Source organism: Theropithecus gelada, chromosome 4 (assembly GCF_003255815.1).
Source record: "Theropithecus gelada isolate Dixy chromosome 4, Tgel_1.0, whole genome shotgun sequence".
Taxonomy (NCBI): Eukaryota; Metazoa; Chordata; class Mammalia; order Primates; family Cercopithecidae; genus Theropithecus; species Theropithecus gelada.
In genome coordinates, this window is record NC_037671.1 from 106,897,539 (window position 1) to 106,921,390 (window position 23,852).

General features: G+C 45.2%; 1 protein-coding gene across 3 annotated transcripts in view; it reads right to left on the minus strand.

The window, feature by feature from the left end:
- SCML4 (Scm polycomb group protein like 4) overlaps positions 1-23,852 on the minus strand; it is a 120,886-nt gene that overhangs the window by 24,652 nt on the left and 72,382 nt on the right. For 2 of the 3 annotated variants that reach the window (XM_025383206.1, XM_025383205.1), the window contains 3 exons: positions 21,741-21,870; positions 18,751-18,951; positions 17,017-17,211 (listed from right to left, as the gene is read on the minus strand). In XM_025383206.1, coding sequence (XP_025238991.1) covers positions 17,017-17,211; positions 18,751-18,951; positions 21,741-21,852 — 508 coding nt within the window. In that variant the 5' untranslated portion in view covers positions 21,853-21,870. Of the gene's footprint in view, positions 1-4,123; positions 4,544-17,016; positions 17,212-18,750; positions 18,952-21,740; positions 21,871-23,852 lie in introns of those variants that run through there. The other variant, XM_025383207.1, reaches the window with a different exon arrangement.

The window sequence follows — 23,852 nt, forward strand, 5'->3', positions numbered from 1 at the left end:
ATAGTTCTGATAGTCTAAGGTAGAGAATGCAGATAATTCACTGATTGGCACTATAGTTGGAAAATACAAATGCAGATGGCAGATCCCTTATTGGCAAAGTGTGGGAATGGGGAACAGGGGAACATGCACCGAATGGGTTTTAAAACTGCTGATGGTGGCCAGGCACGGTGGCTCACACCTGTAATACCAGCACTTTGGGAGGCCAAGGTGGGCAGATCACCGGAGGTCGGGAGTTCGAGACCAGCCTGGCCAACAAGGTGAAAACCATCTCTACTAAAAATACAAAATTAGCTGAGTGTTGTGGTGGGCACCTGTAATCCCAGCTACTTGGGAGGCTGAGGCAGGAGAATCCCTTGAACCCAGGAGATGGAGGTTGCAGTGAGCCAAGATCGCGCCACTGTACTTCAGCCTGGGCAACAAGAGCAAAACTCCATCTCAAAAATAAATAAATAAATAAATAAAAATAAATAAATAAACTACTGATGCCCATGGGTGAGACCAAAGGTAATAAAAGCTAACCTCTGGGCTATGATCCAAATGAATTAATCAGAAGGGAAAACAGGCTTTGGAGGGCATCAAGCAATACCTTCTACCCAGGCAAAGGATGTGCTGGTGGTTCCAAAGTCTACCCAGGTGGACAACTGTCAAGACAAATCACCAAGCCCCAGATGTGGCTCTGCAAAGTGGCTGCGAGTGAACAGCACGTTCAGATGCACACACTGCAGTGGCTTCCAGAATTGATTAAATAGATCTGTTCAAACCCGATTGAAACTGCATTTTCCTCACTTTTCTATAGAGGGGTTTTCTGACACATCACGGCTAAGCGTAAAAGTGACGGATGCATTGATGGCCCTCATCATTCGGTGGCAGGAAGGAAAAGGACGTTCACAAGCACCGAGCCCAGCACTTCCCTAAATGTTAAATGCGTCCCACTGGCGGGACAGGGAACCACATGGATGTATTCACTTCGCAGGACTGCAGAAACTAACAAACCGGATGGTTTAAAACAACAGAAATGTATTCTGCCATAGTTTTGGAGTCTACCAGTCTGAAATCAAGGTGCCCACAGGACCCGGCTCCCTCTCAGGACTCTAGGGGAGAATCCCTCCTGGCCTCTCTCTAGCCTCCTCTGGTGGCCGACAATCTTTGGAGTTCCTTGGCTGGAGACACAGTGCTCCAGTCTCCACTGTGATGGAACACTGTGTCTGTGGCCACAGACTCCACTGTGGTGTTCTCCCTGTGTGTCACAATCTGTGTCCAGATTTCCTTCTTCTAAAGACACCAGTCATGGGATTAGAGCCCTAATTCAGTATGACTTCCCTTTAACTTGAGTACATCTGCAAAGATCCTATTTCCAAATAAGATCCCATTTCCAAAAAAGATTCCAGATACCCTAGAATTTGAACATATACAATTCAGCCTACAACAACCAGTAAATGTTTTTTTATTGTCATGTATTTCAGTGTACATCCACGACATACAATTAGCACATCAAACAACGATTTCACTGACACAGGATGATTGCTTAAGCTGACTAATGGCTAAGGTTAAGAGAGTTAATGTAAAGGAATATCTTGAGTAGACAGTTCTATAAGTGTTACTCAGACACAGTAGAAATTGTGAAGGTGGTAAATTAATATTTGGAATGCATTGAGCTAGCCCCAACCTATCTCTTCAGGCAGGGTGTTGTCTAGAAAAGAAACGACAGTAGATAACTGAGTCTCTTATTTGAAAGCTTCCCCAAAGAGATTTCACAATCTCTTTCAGAGTGAGGCCATTGTGCTATGAATCTCGTTGCCTAAAAGTTCCTCCTTACATCTAGCCTCAATCCCTCTTGCTTCAGTTAAAACACATGACTGCTGGACATACACTCTTTATACTATCCAACATGTTAGGTCATCCAACATGCAGGCAGATGAATTCTAGGTATGCAGAACTTCTAGGAGCTTAAGAATTCAACTGAACTGTGACATATGTTTGTTACCTAAATCCAATATTTAAAGTTGGTAAAAAGAAAGGACCAAGTCTGTACTTGGAGAGGGAACCCCCACTTTTCAAGCGCTTTTGTGGCTGACTGGTGAGCAAACACGAGATGGGGCCAGCCAACCTGTTGGAGGATCTAACTCCCGCACACAGACTCCTGGCAGACCGCAGTCACAGGTGAAGGCACCCATGGTCTTTTCCTCCTGTGTCTGTACAAAATCCTTTTCCACCTGAAAGAAGCTGTCTTGTCACCCTGGCACCACTCATCAACAAGAGGCTCCAACCCAGCCTATGTGAGGCCATTTAATTGCAGTGGAGAATGCCAGCTAAACAAAGCAAGGTAAATGAGTGACTTTTTTTTTTTTTTTTTTTTTTGAGACGGAGTCTCGCTGTGCTCCCAGGCTGGAGTGCAGTGGCATGATCTCGGCTCACTGCAAGCTCCGCCTCCCGGGTTCACGCCATTCTCCCGCCTCAGCCTCCCAAGTAGCTGAGACTACAGGCGCCCACCACCACGCCCGGCTAGTGTTTTGTATTTTTAGTAGAGACGGGGTTTCACCATGTTAGCCAGAATAGTCTCGATCTCCTGACCTCGTGATCCACCCGCCTCGGCCTCCCAAAGTGCTGGGATTACAGGCTTGAGCCACCGCGCCCGGCCATGAGTGACTTTTTACACACTTCCGTAACCCTCTGTGTCCAGCCAAGAGACTAATGTTGCCATTTATGAATAATCAAATATTTTCCTCCAGAAAAAAAGAATAATCTGCCTTTTGCACAGTCACAAGAGCACGCTTAAATAGAAAGGAAAACGCACATGTGGCCCGATCAAAGAAATCTGCCACATTTTCAAGGTTTAGTGTCCTGGGAGCTTTCAGGACAGACTGATGGTCCTTTTTCACCATCTCTAAACCTGCTTGTGGACTATGGTTCCCTCCAGCCACTGTGCATAAAGCCTGCCTATTAGGGAGGCCAAAGAACACTCTAGAGGCGTGTAAAGCCAGTCAAGCCTCAAGGGATACCTGTTTGCATAAGAATCTGAACTGTGCCTAAGCCTTCCGGTTTAGGGAACAAAGCTTCAGGGTTCTGAGTCCAGGGTGTGTGGATTCCTCCCTGGCTCCCTGCCCACTGCTGAAGCCTGGGGTGGAGATGGGGTTGGGGAATGCCCCTGCATTCATGGCTTCCAGGACACTCCGGTGCAGCCCAATTCTGCTGCAGTCCTGGAGGGTCAGGTGTGAGCCCCTGGAATACAGAGAACCTCCAAAGAGAGAAGCAGAAAGAGGAAGAGGTGCAGGAGAACACCATGAGCCAGAGAGAGAAAGAGAAAGTCCCAAAGCAGAGTGGCAGGGAGGGGGAAACAGACCTTGTGTATAAAACTACAGATGCTCCTGACCAAGCGTCAGCTCTCTCCTCACTTAGGACATAAGACCTAACTACTTACAGCCCAGCGGGCTCAGACTATTGATTTTATTTTTTAAAATTAAACAGGCATTTCACTTGGATTCGCTAACCAAATGAAGTCCTGAAACACAACAATTCCACTATGTAAAATTATTCTCACATAATACCTGTTCAGGCAATAAGAACCAAAACATCTGCTCTTAGACACTATTCTTTGTCATTGCTAAACAGTTCTGTCTGTCCCTCTCTCTCTCTCTCACCCCCCACTTCCCACATCAGTCTTCCCAGCTGAGGGAGCAGCTGCAGAGTGAGTGCTTTCCACAATCAGCACGGCCACCTTCCTCCAGACTGGGAGCCCTGGCCTTGCTCAGGATCCATCGCCTGACCCCTTTGCAGGTCTGCCCGGCCCCGCCGGCCACACACACCCTGCCCAGGCTATGGTCAGTGTCCTGTGGGCTCCGCGTGTGAACGGTTTGGCTCGGCTTGCTGACAGAGACGGCAGCATCAGAGATCCCTAGCCCTGAAACCCAGACCGGAAAAGGCAGGAGTGCAGCTGGCAGATTTGTAGAGCTGTGGAGCAGCTACCCCTCTTTGCTTAACCAGATGCCATCACCTACAGAGTTCAGGAGAAGGAGACCTGCAAGGAGAGGGGCAGGAGGGAGAAGGCGCAGGAAGCAGTAGCAGGTGCTTGTGCCAGCTGCACCTCTTTTACTCAGAGCCCAGACACAGGTGCTTCCGTGCCTACCTTGGTGGTTGTGTCTCCGCCACCCGCAGCCTCTCCCGCTCTCCTCTGGGGGACCCCCGGTTTCCAGCACGTGCTTGGTGCTGTGGGATGCAGAGGGGCCTTCTGCTGTGAATCTCTAAGGGACTTCCTGGTGACCGAAACCGAAGGTTTCCTCCCCTGCGTGCAGCCTTTCACTGAGGCTCCTGTGGAGGTTTGCAGATTTTCTTTTCTCAAACTCAGTCCCGCCCCTTGTTCTTGCAGATAAGGGAGTTTTCCCTTAGGGCCCTCTGTGGCCTCCTGGCCCAGCGTTTCTGGTTCAAAGGGCACAGGGCCGTACTACCTATGAGGCTGAGCATTCATTTGCTTCAATTAAATTTTCCATTAACTTGGTGTCTGGCCAGTATGGATTTTCTCTCTAAGGTTGTCTCTGCAGTTCAGATCACTCAGCCCTGAGAATCAACCTTATGACTCCCCTCTGGTCCATTTAAGTACATTTCTATTTTTTCCCCCCTAATGAGATGCGCAGCAACCAACCATAATTTTAATGCCTGACACCTGAACTTCTTTAATCCTCTCAGATGTTTCCGGTTTGCTTAAGACTTTGTTCTAAGCCTAGGCGTTGATTTCCTCCTTTGGAAATTTTGACCAAAGGCGTTTTTGACCAAAGTCATCTGTTTGGGATAACGAGTGCCCTTTCTGTGCTCTCAGGAGGAGAGCAGGTTCCATACCACCCTCCGTATGATCTTGCAGCTTCGCCAAACCTCCACGCCAAGCTTATGAGAATTCCCGAGACCTGGGGGAGGTGAAGTGGGTGGGACTTCCTGTGGTCACGCTGTTTCCTCCACAGCCCCCACACTTTTTCTGGTCTTTTGTAGAACCTTGGGGAAATTAAAAGTGGTCCTTAATCAGGAAAATGCTGAAGTTCCTGGAATAGAGGACACCTTGTAAGTTTCCTTTCTAAATGGACAGCTCAACTTTAAGAGAGGTTCATAGCACTCCTAGCGCTGCTCACTCTAGTGGAGCAAGTTGCTGTGCTGTGAGATGCTCTGCAAAGGGACCCATCTGGCAACAAACCAACAGCTCAAGGGAAACTGAGTCCTGCTGACAACCGTGTGAAAAAGCTGGAAAAGTGGATCCTACCCTAGTTGAGGTTTGAGATGCAGCCTTGTGAGAGATTCAGAACCAGAGGGTCTGTGGTCCAGGCTGCACCTGGTGCCCTGACCCACAGAAGCTGTGAGACTATAAATGTTATTTTAAGCCCCTAAGTGTTGGGGGTAATTTATTACACAGCAAAAGATAACTGATGTGGACAGAAAAAGGGAAGCTATTTCATTCCTCTTGATTCTGCATGTCCAGATTGGAAGTTGTCATTATTAACTCAGCAGTAGCTAGGATGTATCTGGTACAGAATATCTGCCCACTTCTCTGCCAGGGAGTTTATGTTTGTTTGTTGCAGTTTTTTTAGCAAAGGATTTGTTGCTTATGAATGAAACCCAGAAAGCACCCACTATTAGGAGAGAGTTCATAAAGTTCATCTTAGAAGCCTACTGGTTTCCCAAGTTGCTTCAGCTCCTCTTGGCATGGTTTGCCATTCTAACCCTAGTTCTCATGCGTGGACAACAGATAATGGTGGGGTAGTCTGCAGATAGTAGTACCTTAGGGTCCGCCACGGGGGCTCAGGGTTGCGGTCCAGGGGAACAACCAAAAGGGGTCTCTAACACAACCAGTGTAGGTCCTGGAGGCCTCGAATGGCTGCATCTCACATACCCTGTCCCTTTGTTTCCACCAGTCCTTGTGCTTCCGCTGTTCTAGGTGTAAATCAGAGAACTTGGTTTCCAACCCCTTGGATCTACTTAGATGCCTGGCCCATCCCCCGGACCTACTCTTCTGTCAGAGGCAGGAGCCTCTTTGGACAGGTTCACCAGAAGCACAGAACGTCTGCTGCAGTGGACACAGACACAACTGTTTGACAGAGAGGCCGGGAGACCCCCCCACCATCTGGCCTGTTGTAATGGCTCACAGAGAATCGAGGAGTGGGGGTGCCACATGAAGGACTGTTCGCCTCTTGGAACACAGGAGATTTCCAGTAGATTTTGTCATTTGAAGAGAGGGCATAGGGTAGAGGTAGAGGTGTCTTTCAGAGGATTCCTGGGGTCAGCCTTCTAGGAAGAAGGAGTCCATTTGACCTCTTTTTTTCAGGCTCTTTTTCTCCTCCACACCCCCAAACAGTAGAAAGTCTATAAAGGGTTTACTGCCAGCATCATTCTGCTCCTCAAGTCTCAGGTGCTGGCATCTTTAATCCACAAAATAATTTGTGATTTAGGTAAGAAGAGTGTTCACTTCTTTTTGTTTGTTTGTTTGAATACAGTTACTTTCTACCAAAATTTTATCAAAGGGGTCAACATGACTCAATATTATAATAGTTCATATTGAGGATAACTTGGGCAATTAAAACAACTTAACTGGAACATTCATTCATTGGTTAATAGTTATTGCATAAATAACTTCCTCAGTATCTACAGGACATGAAAGAGAACCTGAGCCTTACAATGCAAAGGGATCCAATCAATTGCTAGACATAGTAGAGAATCCATTTTAAATTCTATGAAATGCAGGCTTTTCTCTGGAGGCCCTTTCTTTAAAAAAGAGATTATATTGTTCCCTTTTAGTTCAATATTTTAAAATAGGTACAGATATCATAATTTAATGAAAGATGTCACTGAAAATATAATAAAGTTTTTCCTAAATGAACTTACATAGGCACACAGGGAGAATTAGGATGAGGAATCCTGCCCTGGAGAACACTCCTTATTCCATGGTGTTAGGGTTCTAGCTTGGCCTCTATGGCCCTGTCAGGAAAAATATGAAGGCTTTTGTATTTTCTACAAAACTTGTGGACGCTTTTTAGTTTGTTGTTGTTGTTTTTGAGAAGGAATCATGCTCTGTCACCTAGGCTGGAGTGTAGTGGCACGATCTTGGCTCACTGCAACCTCCACCTCCTGGGTTCAAGTGGTTCTCCTGCCTCAGCCTCCTGAGTAGCTGGGATTATAGGCATCCGCCAACACACCCGGCTAAGTTTTGTGTTTTTAGTAGAGATGGGGTTTCACCATGTTGGCCAGGCTAGTCTTGAACTCCTGGCCTCAAGCAATCCGCCCGCCTCGGCCTCCCAAAGTGCTGGGATTACAGGCATGAGCCACCGCACTCAGCCTCAACACTCTTTTTCAACCTTTTCATCAAAACGTTCTGCAAGTATTCTTAAGACCAGAGCTTGTCAATAGTTTATTCTCCTTCCAAATGACCCCCTTTCTAATGCTCAGCTTGAGAATGAGAGAACTCATTTGTTCATGTGGCCCTTGGTTGTGACAGAGCAAACACAGCTCCACAATGCTCCAGTCATGTGGCCTGCACTGGGACACAAGCAGGTGCAAAGGCATCTGCAGGAACTCACCTCCCTTCATTCCTTTCCTTTCTTTCTGTTTTTGTGGGAGGGGGGATTCCAGCTCTGTTTTTTTTTTTTTTCCTTCATTTTTTTTATTGTGGTAAAATACATATCACATAAAATCTTGGCTGAACACAGTGGCTCACTCCTGTAATCCCAGCACTTTGAGAGGCTAAGGCAGGTGAATTGCTTGAGCTGAGGAGTTCAAGACCAGCCTGGCCAACATGGCAAAACCCCGTCTCTACTAAAAATACAAAAATTAGCCAGGTGCGGTGGTGGGTGCCTGTAATCCCAGCTACTTGGGAGGCTAAGGCAGGAGAATCACGTGAACCCTGGAGGTGGAGGTTGCAGTGAGCTGAGATCATGCCACTGTACACCAGCCTAGGTGACAGAACAAAACCTTGTCTCAAAAAAAAAAGAAAATTACCATCTTTACCATTTCTAAGCATATAGCTTAGTGATATTAAATACATTAAAATGTTGCATAACCATCACCAGCATCTATCTCCATAACTCGTCTTGTAAAACTGAAACTCTTTACCCACGAATCAAGAACTTCCCCTTTCTTTTCTTTTTCTACCATCATTCCACATACTAATTCAAACAACAGATCAAACTCTGACACTGTCTGGTGGAGTAGGCTACTCGTGTGGGTTTTGTAGAAATGAGGAAATTCTCCAGGCAGCTGGAGTGATGGGCTCTGCCTGCCCCGTGGTTGTCATCCAGCCCCGATGTAGCCAGAGCACAAGGACATGGGGAAAACATCCCGAGTGGGAAAGGCAGGAAACCCAGGAGGAGAAGAGAATTGATCTTCCTAGAGTGTAGTTTCCTCCTTGATTTTGCTAAATGAGGGCTGGGGTTTGTTCTGTTCTTTCACATCTTTGCTAGAAGAAACACAGGTGTACCACAAGCCCCTTGTGGACATCTATTGTGTGCAGTCCACCCTCTGAGCTGAGAAACAGGGACGCACACCCCACCCAGCCAGTGCTGGATAACAGGTCTTATGGACAGCAGGACTGGAGAGGAAAAGCAAAGGGCCGGGGATGAGAAGACCTGCTCTCAGTTTCCTCTCTGCTGCTATCTTGCTGTGTGTGTGGCTCTGAACAAGTGACCTGGGCCCTGTGCACCTCACTGCATTACAAACAGGGGAGCTCGGTACTATCTGCCAACTGACTAAATGGATGGGTCCATGTAATGAAACTCATGCCTCTTGATGAACCCTGTTCCCTTTTAAAAATAAATGATCTTTCATAAAGATAGATATTCTCTATATAGTTATTCTCTGTAATGTTATTCTATTAGATAAATGTGTGGTTGGGCAAGGAAGCAGGTTTGATTTCTCAATGCTGAGTGTATAGGTTCAACCGTAACGGAACACTGTGAGTGACTATTACTGGGAGGGTGTTCTGGTGCCTGCTCAAAGACCACCAGCCAAGGAAGGAAACAGTAAACCTCAAGAATAAATGTCCATTCTCATCTTCCACCCCCTGCCATCTGTATATGAAAGAAGCTACTCAACAAAAGTAAACAATCTGTCCCCATTATGCTAAACCTTCAAAAGGCAGGAAACCAGCTACTAAATTAGATCTTGCAGAAGAGTTCAACTCTCACATTTGTGGTTTCCAAAGATCTCCTACTCTTGGTAAGCAGACAATTTGTTCTGTCGTGTTGCATAGAATTCAAGTCAGTAGGTATTTACTGCATATTTGCTGTGTTTCAGGCTCTGCTGGGGACCCCCAGGCCTATCTAGCAGGAAAATGAGATCTGGACGCAGAGTCCTGCAATATAAAGCAGAATCAAATGCCATTGTGGACGTGGAAATAAGGATCTGGGGAGAACAGAGGGACATCTTCCTGGGGTTGGGGAAGGTTGAAAGGGCACCAGAGACCATGCTTCAGTGCTTGCTGGCCATGGGGAGAAATTTGTTTGTTAATTTGTCATCATTCTTTCCTATCTTTCACCCTCTTCCCCAGATATGCAAGCCTTGTCTTTCTCCTCTGGATTTATACAAGTGCCACCTCAATCCAACCATTCTGCTCTTCATGCCCTTCTCTTCCTTTCCAGCCCACGAGACACCTCCACTGGACACTGGATCATCTTCAGGGGCAACACTTGTAGGAGAGAAGAACCATCTTAGCACAGACAGACTTACTGTACTGAAAACTTGGAATAAGTTTCTCTGTGTGAGCAGGGCTCTGCCAGCTCACCCACACTCTATCACTCTGAGTGTGGTCCCCGCCCTATCAGCTGCACCAGTATCAGCAGCACCAGTACCACTTGGGCACCTGTCAAAAGGCAGACTGTCTTGTGGAATGATAGACAATGCAGGCTGGTAATGGTGAGCAGGTGGGAGGGAAGAGGAGAGTTATGTAATGGGTACAATGTACATTATTTGGGTGACGGGTGCCCTAAAAGCCCTACCTTCAGCACTGTGCAATCTATGCATGTAACAAAATTACATTTGTACCCCACAAACTTGTACAAATACAAAATTGAATTTAGCTTAATTAATTTTTTTTCAAAAAAGAAATGCAGGCTTTCAGGGCCCACCCCAACTTTACTGAATCAAAATCTGAATTTTAGCAACATGCTCAGGTGGTCTCTGCACATTAAAGTTTGAGAAGCACTGGCTAAAGCATATTTATACTCGGGTCTTTTAAAATTTTAACACTCAAAGGCAAGATAACATTTTCCCCATGGTCATCTCATGACTTCTGACAGAGACATCAATGTTATCAAATCCATCTTTCTGCCTCCATTCTCCTAAAGCGCCCAGGGAGCTGTGTTACTTCCTCAAGCACAAACCACATTCAGATGTCAGCTAATAGAATTGGAAGGAAATAACTAAGTTCCTGGTCTCAAGCCAAGAACTCTAACCTCCAGCCTGAATTCAGGCAGTGGGGAAGCCTGAAGGCTGATTTTCCCTAAGCACAGGAAAAAGATCATTTGAAAAGGGAGTTTATAACTTCGGGAGGCCGAGGAGGTCGAGACCAGCCTGGGCAACATGTCGAAATCCCGTCTCTACTAAAAATACAAAAATTAGCCAGGTGTGGTGGCGCACACCTGTAATCCCAGCTACTTCGGAGGCTGAGGCTGGAGAATTGCTCAAACCCGGGAAGTGGAGATTGCAGTGAACCGAGTTCACACCCCTGCACTCCAGCCTGGGCAACAGAGCCAGACACCATCTCAAAAAAAAAAGAAGTGAGAGTTTATATTTCAAAGGTCTGAGGAAGAGGTGTGGAAGAAGCCCTCCCTCTTCTTCAGGGGAAGAGGTCTTGCTTCTAATACAGCCACTTTGTCCTGGTGTCCATACCTTCACCTCTGGGAGGCCCTTGCTAATGCTTTGAGGGTAACCTGCCCTCCTGCTGTACAGGGCTGTTCTCTGCCACCTCCAGCCCGGAACTGTCAGCCTGTAAGGGACCAGGGAGGACATCTTGCTCCTACTCCTCTGGGTGGCCAACATTCCCACTAATGACCCTAACAAGTCACACATATTTGTCACCAACAATGGGGAGATCATTATCACCTACCTCCCAAGCAGCCCCTTCAAGTTCTGAGTGTCTTTGACATTTCAAATCTCTTTACAATGTCAACTTCACCTGACTCCCGAGGGAACTATCTTCCGAGAGTTCCATCTGCTTATTTAACTGCCAAGTTCTCTACCTGGGAGAGTGTTCCTTAAATCTATGCTTCTCTAATGTGTCTTCAAAACACCTGGGGATCTGTTGTTTGAAAGTCTGGGAGGGCCACTGAGTTTTTTGCCTTTGGTGGGTGACAGCAATGCCCCTGACCAGAGTTTGAGGGACAAGACCTTATTTAGTCTCAGTTCTGTTCTTCAGGACCACAGAGAACAAAGCCACCTGACCTGCTGTCATACATGGAACATAAAATCATATCTTTCCCAAATCTTCTCTTTTTTTCTTCCAAAAACATCCCAGTTCCTTCCATAATTCCTTAGCTGTCATGGCTTTGCATCTTGTTATCATCTGATTAACTGTCTTCTGGAAATTTTCCAGTGAGTGTTAACAAGCCCTTTAGGTGCATGACACCAATCCTGGAACTCTTCAACTTGAACAGAGCAACCCTGGGGCCAAGTAGAACCAGGCATTGTCCTGATTCAGATAAGCCCATGACCTTACAATCTTGTTCAGGAACAATGTGGTCCTATGGATGTATGGAGCCTCAAATTAAAAAAAAAAAAACCTTCACCCTTCCCTCATACAAATGCGTATGCCTTTCTTATCACAATGGTGAGAAAACGGATGATAAACTAATTCATCCTCTAACATACTAGTAACTTAACATGTTGTTTAAAGGAACTTTGACAAGGCGATCTTAAAGAGACAACATCTTACTCTAAAGGCAAACTCCCTAATGGTGTCATTGTAGGGCTGGGAAAGACCTGTAGGGTGAGGGTACTGCTCAGAGCATACCATGCCATCGCTGCTGCCTCCACTTTCCCCAAGGCTCCCTGGCAAACAAAATTCACAGCACTCAGCTCTGCTGAGAAATCAGTGCCACAAGGTCGGATAATTTAGAGCAATTTATTTCTTCAAAGTAGTTATGAGCTGGGAAAGGGCTCGAGTACAACTGGGGTCATTACTTCCAAGCCTCCCAGCTAACTGAGAGGAAAACTAGCTTTCAACTGGAGACATTAGCTTCTAGGAAGGAAGGCTGTCATCCTCCTGGAATAAAATGTTAAAAGGAAACTATTTTAGGTTAAATTTTAGCTGAGCTGCAAGACAATAGACACCATATACCATAGTAAAGTGTGAGACCACCCTGCGGGTCTTGCAAAAAGAGATGGTGGAAAGCCAGTTTTATACCAATAGATGACTACCCACAACCATCCTGCAAACGAGGTTGTAGAGGCAGAGAAACAGGTTAACTAGAAGAGAAATTTTGGAGAAAACAATCCGGTGTATGGCTTCAGTGTGAACACATGAATAGCTTGAGATCTGTCCTCTGGAGCTTGAGAGACAAGCTCTAAAAGATGGCTGTTGGCTGGCAGAGCAAAGGAGAGGTGTCTGCAGGGATCAACCAATACATCCAGAATTTGTTTGCTCAGAGGATGTGTGAGTGTTTCTCAAGGACCAGATGTGGGCCATCAGAAGACATAGATCTGCAGCAGGATCATCTTAGATCCTTTTCACAGGACAGTCTGGAGGCGCGAGAGGGCTTCAGCTGAATCTAGAGATTTACCCCCAGAGGCCTTGGACTGTGGAAAGAATTGTAAATGACCAGCTAGAGAAGAGTTGCATTTGTCCATGCCAATGCAAGTGCAGGTGAGAGATGGTAGTGTCACCAAAGAATACACATAAAAGCCCACAGGATGAAGAATCAGCTTTAAACATCAGTTAGAAGCAGAGAGCACAATGCCAACTCATAGCAAGATTCATCACATACAAACTCCCCTGCCTTTTAGGTCTCCTCCTTCCCCCATCCACTGTGAAGGGTTCCACCATCAAGGTTAGCGAGCTATGGGAGGAGGCAATAACATAAGGGGGACGGTTGGGAGAGAAGCCAACCATGCCCTTCTTAATGCTGCAGGCAACTGGCCTGAAGCAAGCCTGAGCTGGGCATGGGGCAGTCATTATGTCTTTGAGTGAAACTGAAAGTTCCGAGGCAGACTTCAAGTTCCAAACTGGTGGCATAGAATCTAGCTGGCTTCACTCCCCATCACAGAAAATAAAAAACAAATATACAGCACTGAGATTATAACCAGAAATATCCCAGAACTCAAATATGAAGAGGAGACAGTGCTTGGGGCCACAGAGAAGTGAAAAAACTCTGAGCAGAGGGTAAGAGAATCTGACTTCCACGTTCATGTTCCTCCCTCCATCTGCTTAGCACCAAGCATGCAAAAAAATTTCTCCCAATTCGCTGTTTCTACACTGGAAAAAGTAAGATCAAGGTAGACAACCAGCTTTCACACCATCTTGGTTTCCATGGCAGGAGGCCTGTCCTTGCCTTAATCCATAGGAAGCATTGAGAGTGCCCGAAGGGAGAAATATCCCTGAGGACAGCCAAAGACAAAGCAGGGAGGTGGAATTACCATCCCCAGCCCTGGAAACTCTTCTTAGTTACTTGCCCAAGGGAGATTTCAAATCAGCGTGGCTGTTACGCAGTACCACATAGTAGGAGGTTTGTCCCACAGATCCCCTGGGCACTCCCCACTAGCCAGCCTTCCCACACTGCTGGGATATACCTTTTTGGGACCTCCTGCATTTGGAAAGGGCAGTGCTTCCATCATTCACTAATGCTTTTAAGGTGCCATGTAGAGCCAAAAAACGAAAGACAGTGACGTAGCAGTAAAGAACCTATAAACAAATATATCCAATAAAAGCCAAGTCAGAGAAGACTGAAATAAATATTCCTTCTATGCAAAGACATAGACATATCCACAAGAAACAACGGCCAACAGGAAACCATGATCTCCCCAAATGGGCAAGGCAAGGGACCAGAAACTGACCCTAATAAGATGGTAATATGTGAGCTCTCTGACCACGAATTCAAAATAGTAGTTTTAAGGAAACTCACTGATCTCCAAGATAACACAGAAAAGCAATTCAGAAATATATTAGAGAAATTTAACAAAGAGATTGAAATAATTACAAAAATCAAACAGAAATCTTCCAACTAAGAAATACATTTGCTGAACTAAAAAAATTATTAGAGACTCTCAATAGTGAAGTAGATCAAGCAAAGGAAATAATTAGTGACCTCGAAGATAGATTATTTGGAAATACGGTCAAAAGAGAAAAAAGGAAAAGGGATGAGAATCAATGAAGATCACTTAGGATACACAAAATTACCTCAAAAGACAAAATCTAAGAATTATTAGTGTTCAAGAGGGAGTCGAGCAAGAACAAGGGGTAGGGAGCTCACTCAAATAAATAATAACAGAAAACTTTCCAAAACATGAGAAGGATCTAAATATCCATGTATAGAAAGGGCAGAGAACACCAAACAGATTCTAACAAGTAAAACCACCCCAAGGCATATATTATAATCATCAAACTCTCAAAGGCCAAGGACAAAGAGAGAATCCTAAAAGCAGCAACAAAAAAGAAGCAAATGACATTTGAAGGAACCCCAATTCATCTGGCAACAGACTTCTCAATGGAAACCATATAGGCCAGGAGGGAATGGAACAGCGTTTTCAATGTACTAAAAGAAAATAAAACTGTTATCCAACACTATTGTATCAAGCAGTTATCCTTCAAATATGAAGGGTAAATAAAGTTTCTCCCAGACAAACAAAAGCAGAGAGAATTCACCACCATCATAGGCATCTTACAGGAAATGCTAAAGGGAGTTTTTCAATGTGAAAGAAAAAAACACTACAGGTACAAAGCCTGTTGGTACCATTACGTACACGGACAAACCCAGAACACTCTAATACTGTAATTGCTGTGTATAATCCACTGATAAAGCTAGTATGAAGCCCAAAAGACAAAGCTATTAAAAGCGATAATAGCTAGAACAATCTCTTAGGAGATAGGTAATATCAAAACATATAAATAGAGGCAATTAAAAGTCAAAATGTAGGGGGGGATGGAGTTAAACGGCAGGATTGTTTTTTCATTTCTTCCTCGTTTCTATTCTTGTCTGTGTGATCTAAAATAAGTTGTAATTTCTTTAAAATAACTTTTTATATCTGTAGCATATTTTTTATAAGCTGCATGGCAACCACATGTAAAAACCTATAATAGATTCACTAAGAATAAAGTTCAATTATCACCCTGACCTGGACATATCAATTATTGACTAGAGAACATTTTATAACCTGAAAGGAGCCAGAAAAGCCAATATTTGTCCTGAATTTCATCCGTAGTCGGGGAAGAACGAGTCCCACAGGATACGCTTAGAGGACAATGGGAGATATGGGTTATGTTGCTTTATGATGATGTCCCATAGGTCATTGTGTGTTCCATGTAACAATGAGGCAAGCATCTGAGAAGTGAAATCACACGATTCTGCTTTTCTCATTGCAACACTCACTAGAAGATAAATAGCTTAAGAATATGTTTGTGAGTCAACTAGGGTTTACAGGCGAGGCCAGATTCATAGACTGTCGGAACCAGAAGAACATTCTATATCAGCAACTCTAACCTCTCATTTACCGATAGGAAACCTAGGCCCAGAGAGAGATGAGACTTCTCCAAGCTCACATATATAGAGACATCAAGAAAAACATAAAAGTAAATAGCATCTGGTCACACCAACCATATTTAATTAGGTGCCTTCCTTTGTAGAGGCCAAATTTCTTCCTGTTTCCCAGGACTCGGAGAGATAAAAGCAAAATTGTAGGAAAGATTTTGATAGTATCCAAGAAAAGCTATGCTGAGAATCTAAATTTATCCTTCCCTGCTGTCCCCTTGAGTTGGAGACATAGCTTCTCTTATGATAAGTATCCTTTTGTTGAATGTGCTAAACCTGTCTGTGAGCACATACCTGCAGATGTATCTGGTTTTTATTATTTGTAACAGTTACTCTATTTCTCAAAAACTTTCCTAAGCTCATGCATTTGACTCATCCAAGGCAGGGTCTCACACAGTGCTTGGAACAGAAGAGGGTTCACCAAATGTTTGCAGACTAACATAATAACTGGATTCCAGTTGTACTGCCTGTGTGCTTTTCAAATACCAACAACTCTGTGTTCGGAGAAAGAAAAAAGGCAACATTTCTACCCATCCCTGAGATTCACCTTCACCTCTTTGCAGACCTATAACTCAGGACTGCTCAGTGGAGAATGAGCACTCCTTATTGGTATCTAGCCCCTTGGGTAGACAACACTGCATTATGTATGCCCATGTGGCCTTGCTGCCCTCCCCAAGGGCCACTTTTCCATCCTGAGCTACTCTGTGGCTAATGGTACAAACAGGTGCTCAACCCCTAGGCCACTTTCTATCTTGTGATGAGAAAGGAACACTAACCTTTGCTAGAAGACATATTTAATATATGGCCCAGTCAAATCCCTGCAATAATAGACACTTTGTTGCACCTTTAATTCATATGGCTAAGCATCTGAGACTCCCAGGCAGGACCAACATCATCAGTTCTACAGCCCTAGTTTCTTTGGGATGAGTTCCTTAGTTTTGTAGTCCTGCAACTACTCAAAAATGACAAATGCCCAGAGTTTCAATTAGAGGAGAGTGAAGAAACTTATTTGTTATATATGTTGTGATGTGGTCTCATTGTCTAAATTCTAATAACATAGACCTAAAAGTTATAATGTCAGCTCTTCATAGCTGGAGGGACCACTTCCCTCTGCAGCCTAGGGTGGGGACTGTCCAGGCACCCCTTTGTCCCAGCCAGCTTCAAATACTTCCCAGGCACCCAGACAGGCAGCCCATAGGGCTCCAGTGGCAGAATTCCCAGGAGCTACAATGGCTACCTCCGTAGTGGAAGAGCAGAGACACCTGGGACAGGGAGGTGTCCCTGCAGGTGGGGTAAGCAGGACGAGGCCTACCTGATTCCATCCTCCCTTCCTCTTTCTCCTGAACTTTCTCAGAGGCACTGCAGCCCCTGGGGAAGGGCTGGTGGCTGAAGAGGTCGTCGCACAGGAGGCTTCGGCACAGCTTGGCAAGGAAGCGGAGGACATAGCCGACGCTGTTCACCACAGGCAGGCTCCGCAGGTGCTGTTTGCCATCAAAGGAAGCTGAGACTGGAAAATCAGAGAGAAGGCAGCTTAGAGCCGGGCACTGGAGAAAACCTCAAGTCAATTGGCCCTGGTGAGGATTTTTCGTTTGTTCAGTTTTGTTTTGTTGCTAAGCAGGCTGTATTTGGATTTCACCTGTTTGTTCACAATGTCCTGTTTCTGGTCGTGATCCCACCCAGGAGATCATATGCATTTAGTTGTCACATCTTCTTCGTCTCCTTGATCTGACTGTTTCTTAGTCTTGCCTTGTTTTTCATCACTCTAACAGCTTTGAAGAGTACTGCTCAGGGTAAAATGTCCCTCCGTTCGGATTTGTCTGTTTTTCTCATGATTAGACTAGGGTTATGGGTTTTTTGGGACCACAGAGGTGAAGTACCCTTTCTATCACATCACATCAGGGGATAAAACTGGAGGAGGGCTGTGACCATGGAAGAAGGGATTTCTCTGACTCTGAAGGATCTTGAATAACAAGACATGCCCTGAGATGGAGTTGAAACCATGATGTTTCCCCACTGCCCTGCATGGTGGTAAGTGCTATGAAAAAGGAATGGAGCAGAGTACAGAAGTACAAAGAGGCCAGGTGTGATGTCTCACGCCTGTAATCCCAGCATTTGGGAGGCAGGTGGATCGCATGAGCTCAGGAGTTCAAGACCAGCCTAGGTAACATAGTGAGGCCTTCATCTCTACAAAAAATTGTGAAAAATTAGCCAGACTTGGTGGCATGCTCCTGTAGTCCCAGTCACTTGCAGGACTGAGGTCAGGAGATTGCTTGAGCCCAGAAGATCGAGGCTGCAGTGAGCCGTGATAGTGCCACCGCACTCTAGCCTAGGTGACAGAGTGAGACCCTGTCTCAAAATAAATAAATAAATAAATAAGCAAACGGAGAGTGACAAGGGCTGATATATTAGATAAGGGGTCAGAAAAGGATTCTTTGATACAGTGGCATTTGAGTAGAACCTAAAGGACATCCGTGAGGTCATCTCGGCCAGAACAGAATGGGGAACAAGAGAGAAATAACCAAGAGATTAAAGAGGTAGCCAGGGCCAGGTCACACAGGGCCTGAGGGATTTTGTAAGGACTTGGGCTTTTACTTGGAGTGACATGGGAGACATTGGAGGCTTTAGGGCAGAGGAGGGGCATGATCTGACTTAGATTTTTAAAGAACCAGAGAGGTTTGCTGTGGGTGGTGAAAGGTGGTTGGACTCTGGATATATTTTGAAGTGGAGCAAAACATATTTTGAAGTGGAGAAAAACAAAACAAAACAAAACAAACAAAAAAACCCACAAAGGGTTGGAAGTGGGAAGTGGGAGAAGGAGAAGAGCCAAGATGAGGATCAGAAATCCAGTCTTCTTACCCAGGCATGGAATCATCCTCTCCTTGAGCCCTGAGAGAGGCTTTCAGCTCACAGGCTCATAAAGGCCCCAGGAGGCCAGCAGACGTAGGACAGACCCTGGCCACACCCGCTGTCCCCAGGCCTGAGTATGGCTGCTTCCTCTGCAGAAAGACACCCATGGCCTCCTCGTGCAACCTAACCCAGGCCTTACCTGACACCATCTCTCCACCGTAGCCCTGCTTGACCAGGGAGAAGACCAGCTTCTGCTGGTGCGCGCAGTCGATGCAGGCTTGGACGGCCTGCTGCAGCACCGCCGACGGCCGCTCAGGCCCGAAATGCTCCGGGAGCTGCTGCACCTTCCTCCTCTCCAGGTAGGGCCCCGCATTGGCCTGCTTGTTGATGTAGAGGCAGACTGCGGAGACAGAGGCCACAAAGCCCTTGGCATCAGGCACGCATCAGGCCAGCTGGAGGCCTCTGTGTACACAGGGGATGCCTCAGCCATGCCCCTTTGGCCCTGGCCTTGGGAAAGCTGGAAAGGGCAAAAGTGGGGTGGATTCTTCCCAACTTAAGAAGTAAAAGAGGCAAAAGAGTTAGACGCCCCAAGTGCCAGGGCCTGAACTCGGGGACTTTCTTGGCTGGAAACAGTTGGATAGGTGGGTCCACTCTGATCTACTGAACTCTGAATTAAAGACCATTATGGTGGCCCACACGGACCGTGTGTATACAGGTATTTCCATGCTGGGAAAGTACACATACAAAACCTCCTCTACCTCCTCCAAAGGAGCTGTCAAGCTATAGACAGTTTTCGCCATTTCTTTGTTAACCGTCTACGAACCAAAAAATCAAGATGACACTGATCACTCCAGAGACTATGTATTGAACAAAGCTCTACAGACAGTGCTAGTTACAATCTCAGAGAAAATAAACATTCAGCAACCCATTTAGGTGAACCCAGTCAATGGTCTCCACACTTTTAGGGTAATAGACCCCACTGATAAAAAATTGGGGGGCACATGTCCCAAACCATGTTTATTTATTTATAGGTTATATACATTCTTAACTGTATTAATGTATGGTGTGAATTTTTTACAGAAAAGTATCTAATTTATATAATATAATATTACATAAATGTTGTTTATATAATATTATATACAAACACAAAAATGTTAGAATGTCTACAAAACTGGTTTTCATATATGATAGACTTCAGTAAATGAAGTGGAGTCTTTATGAATTTTGCAATTAAAGAGAAAAAGAAATATAAATCCTTTTTTAGCCCAAAGATTTTGTACAGAGAAGATTGCCCAAAGAGTTAGTTATCATCAGTAAAATTAGCTCAGTCTGTTGGGTGAGGGATTCAGACCTAGTTTATACAAGTTCAACTTCATTCTATTCTATGACAATGAATAAATTCCAACCCCCAACTACCTATACCACCTGTAATTTGGTAACAGTTGCCAAACTGGTCAGCCTGTCTTTGGACTGTTTGCTTAAAGATTTTTCATTGTCCCAGACATCAGGTCAGACTCCTTAATAGGTGAAGGGTGCCCTGGCCGACCTCTTGAGAAAAAACTACCCAAAACTTGGAAATAAGACCCAAAAGTTATTTCCTTCACTTTCAATGACATGGTACAGCATTGTCTAATAAGTATTGTATACATTGTAAAATGTATCCAAGAAATAGAAATTGTAAAAGGATGAGATAAGATGAATAGGAATAGTAGGTGTTACATTGTCTTCCATACATTAATGACCCCTCTTGTGTATCTGCCCTCTCAATCCCCATCATCCTCCCATAAGCGTCTTACCTTAGAGGCCACTGGTGCAAAGGAGTGTTGAAGAGGGACTTTACGAGGAGACCAATGGTATTTTGGAAAGACTAAGTAGTAACAGCGAAGGTGGAGAAATAGTTTTTTTTTTTTGAGCACCTACTATAGTCAGTCTCAAGACAAGCATGTGGGTTGGGTGGTATTATTACTGCTTTACTAATGAAGAAACTGAGGCTTAAAGAAGCTAGACGACTGCTCAAACACTGTAGCCAGTGATGCAACAGGAATTTGGATCAGGTCTTTTGGAAGACACTCTGGTAGAGTCCAGGTCTCATCCCAGGTGATAAGAAAAATCTAACTAATAAAAGACCTTCATGTAGGCACTATGCTACGCCCTACAAAGAAAGCTTGAACAAAATGAAGCAGTCCTTGCCTTCACAGAGCATATGTCCCGGTGGGGGAAGCTGGCCTATTCATATCATCCCATGAGCTGACGTGAGACCATGTGAAACTGTGGCTGTGAGAAACATGGGGAGGGGCTAGGAGAGCCCATCTGGGGGACCCTGGCAGGAAAGTTCGTGAGGACTTTCTGGAACAAAGTATGCCTGATCTGAGATATAAGGGAGGAATAGGGTGGCCCGAAGGGATGATCACTCCAGATGGAGGGAGAGAATATGCTAAGACCCTGTGGCCAGTCCTGGGGACTGAGAGAAGAGCAGTGGGGTGAACCACAGGATGGAGCCTGCAGGGCCTTGTCGGCCAGATTGACAAGTCTGGGCTTCATCTAAAAGCAACGGGAGCGACTGAAGGGATTTAAATGGGATGGGAGAGGGGCTGGGGTTGTGACATAGGGGGATTCTCTTCATGTGTGTGTGCGTGCGTGTGTGTGTGCGTGTGTGTGAGAGAGAGACACCATCAGATTGTCATTACTATTATGATGAAACTGTCAGTTGGTGGATGCCCCACCAGAGACAGAGATTGGGATACCTGCTACCCTGACTGGGTTGGAGGGTAGTGTGTCAGACTAAGGGAGAATGGGATCCTTAGGAAATCTGGAAGAGCAAACACAGGGACCAGAGCACTGTTTAAGGTAAGCAGGCTTAGATCAGTGCAACGGATCAGTGGAACCTGGCTCTGAAAAGAAACATCTGGCCACTCTGTGTCCCCCTGCCATCCACCTCCCTCCAACCAAAGCAACCACCTACACCCAAGCTGCACTGAAAACCAAGTTTTAAATAATCCAAGCTGTGGGACATGTAAACTGGTGCTCTCAGAGACTCTGGTCATCCTGTCTGCTGCCTGGCTAGCACACTAAATCCCTAATTTGAGGCATCTCAGCAACAACTCTTTAATCTACAAAGTAACGATTAGATGGTGGCTGCCCTGTTCTCTACAGACCATCACAGCCTTGGAGTTCATTCTGCTGACCTACCTGTGAGAGCCTGGGGGGCCGCCAAGCTGGGGACCGTGGCTGCGTCCTGAGGGATGGAGCTGAGGTCAGGCTCTGGGGTACTCCGTGGAGGTGAGAGGGCTAAGGGAGTCATGAGAACCCGAGACTTGATCTGGAAGAGAGAGCCCATTTGGTCAATGAGAATCTGGCAATGTTCTCTATACCCTTCCAGATTCTGTCCTAGACAGCAGTTAACCGTTGCTGCTCAATTATGCTTTCATGTCTTTCCATCCTGCAGCTTCGGGGCCTGAGTTGCAGATTCAAGTTCATGCTCAGGATTCATATTTGGGGTCACACTCAGAGATTACCTCTCATCCCACCCTTACAGAGGAGCCACCCAGGAAGTGACAGTGTCAGGCAGTGAGTGCAGGAGCACACAGAGGTGCAAAGAGTTGGCATCCATAAACTCTTTGAGTGCGAATGCAGGATAGGAGAGTTTCCAGCCTGCACCCCTGTGTTCCCTAGAATCCTGTAGACAGGGCTTTCCCTGTATCCACCCAGCCAGAGACCAACCCTGAAGCTCTCTTCACTCTCTCCCAAGCTCTCTGCTCACAAAAATCACTGGATCCTGCTGGAAAAGAGAGCAGGAGCCATTCCTCCAAGAGGCTGAGATACTGCTGTGTTTATTTCCTGCAGCATAGTGACAAAACTAGCCCGGATGTGGACATGAGAATGAGCAGCGGCCACCTTGATGATTTCACTTGAAACCCCAAAGGAGGAGTTGAAATTTGCTCTTATGGAGTAAGGGGAAGATGAATAGTTGACGACTGGTTGATATCCATATTAACAAGTTACTCTTTATATCAAGACTAGTACAGGGACAAGCTTTTAATCTTAGCTCTCTACCCAAAAATAATGAAGAAAGTCAGTCATGTCCCTGTCTTCACCTCTGACCTATATCTAGACCTCATTCCAGACCAATTAAGTCGGTCTCTGGAAGTGAGACTCGCACATCCGGAGTGTTTAAAGATGTTGAGATTCTAATACACAGTTAAGTTTGAGGACCCTTGCCCAACACCAAAGCTTTTCAATTTTTGCAATCAGCCTTCTAGAGGGTCTTGTTGAAATGCAGATTCTGATTCAGGAGTTCTGGGCTGGGACAGGAGATTCTGCATTTCTAATGAGCTCCCAGGTATCACTGATGTTGCTGGTCCATGGACCACACTTTGAGTAGCAAGGTTGTATGTCCTATTGTTAACATGTGTGCAGTCCTCATCTATATCTTCACTTTCTTCCTGGATTTTTAAGATAGAATACTAATAATAGTCATGGAGAAATAGTATTTGAACTGCTACTTCCCCAGTCATTCTATATTCACTCATTTATTCATTCAACAAATATATATTGAGAACCTATTTCATGCCCAACACTCTTACAGCTGCTACGGAAACAGCAGAAGCAAAGCGTACAAAAATCTTTGGCCTCATGGAACTGATATTCTGTTAAGGGGAGACAGACAAAAAACAGAATAAATGGGTAAATGATATAGTAGATTAGATGTTAATAAAAGCTGATGATGAAAATAAGGAGAGAAGGGGCATGAGAAGTGCAATTGAGTTGTACTTTAGGCTGACACTTTAAAATAAGGTGGTTGAGGCATTTCTTGGGTGAAATTGCAGCCAAGATTTGAAGGAGGTGAGGGAGCAAGTCATACAGTGTCTAGGGAAAGAATATTCCAGGCAATGTCAATATCAAGCCCCAAGGTTCTGAGGCAGCTTTCTTGCTTTCTCTCTTTCTCTCTCTCTTTCTCTCTTTCTTTTCTTTTCTTTTCTTTCTTTTCTTTCCCTTCCTTCCTTCCTTCCTTCCTTCCTTCCTTCCTTTCTTTCTTTCTTTCTTTCTTTCTTTCCTTCTTTCTTTCTTTCTTTCTTTCTTTCTTTCTTTCTTCCTTTCTTTCTTTCTTTCTTTCTTTCTTTCTTTCTTTCTTTCTTTCTTTCTTTCTTTCTTTCTTTCTTTCTTTCTTTCTTTTTTGAGACGGAGTTTCACTTTTGTTGCCCAGGCTGGAGTGCAATGGCGCAATCTCAGCTCACCACAACCTCTGCCTCCCAGGTTCAAATGATTCNTCTTTCTTTCTTTCTTTCTTTCTTTCTTTCTTTC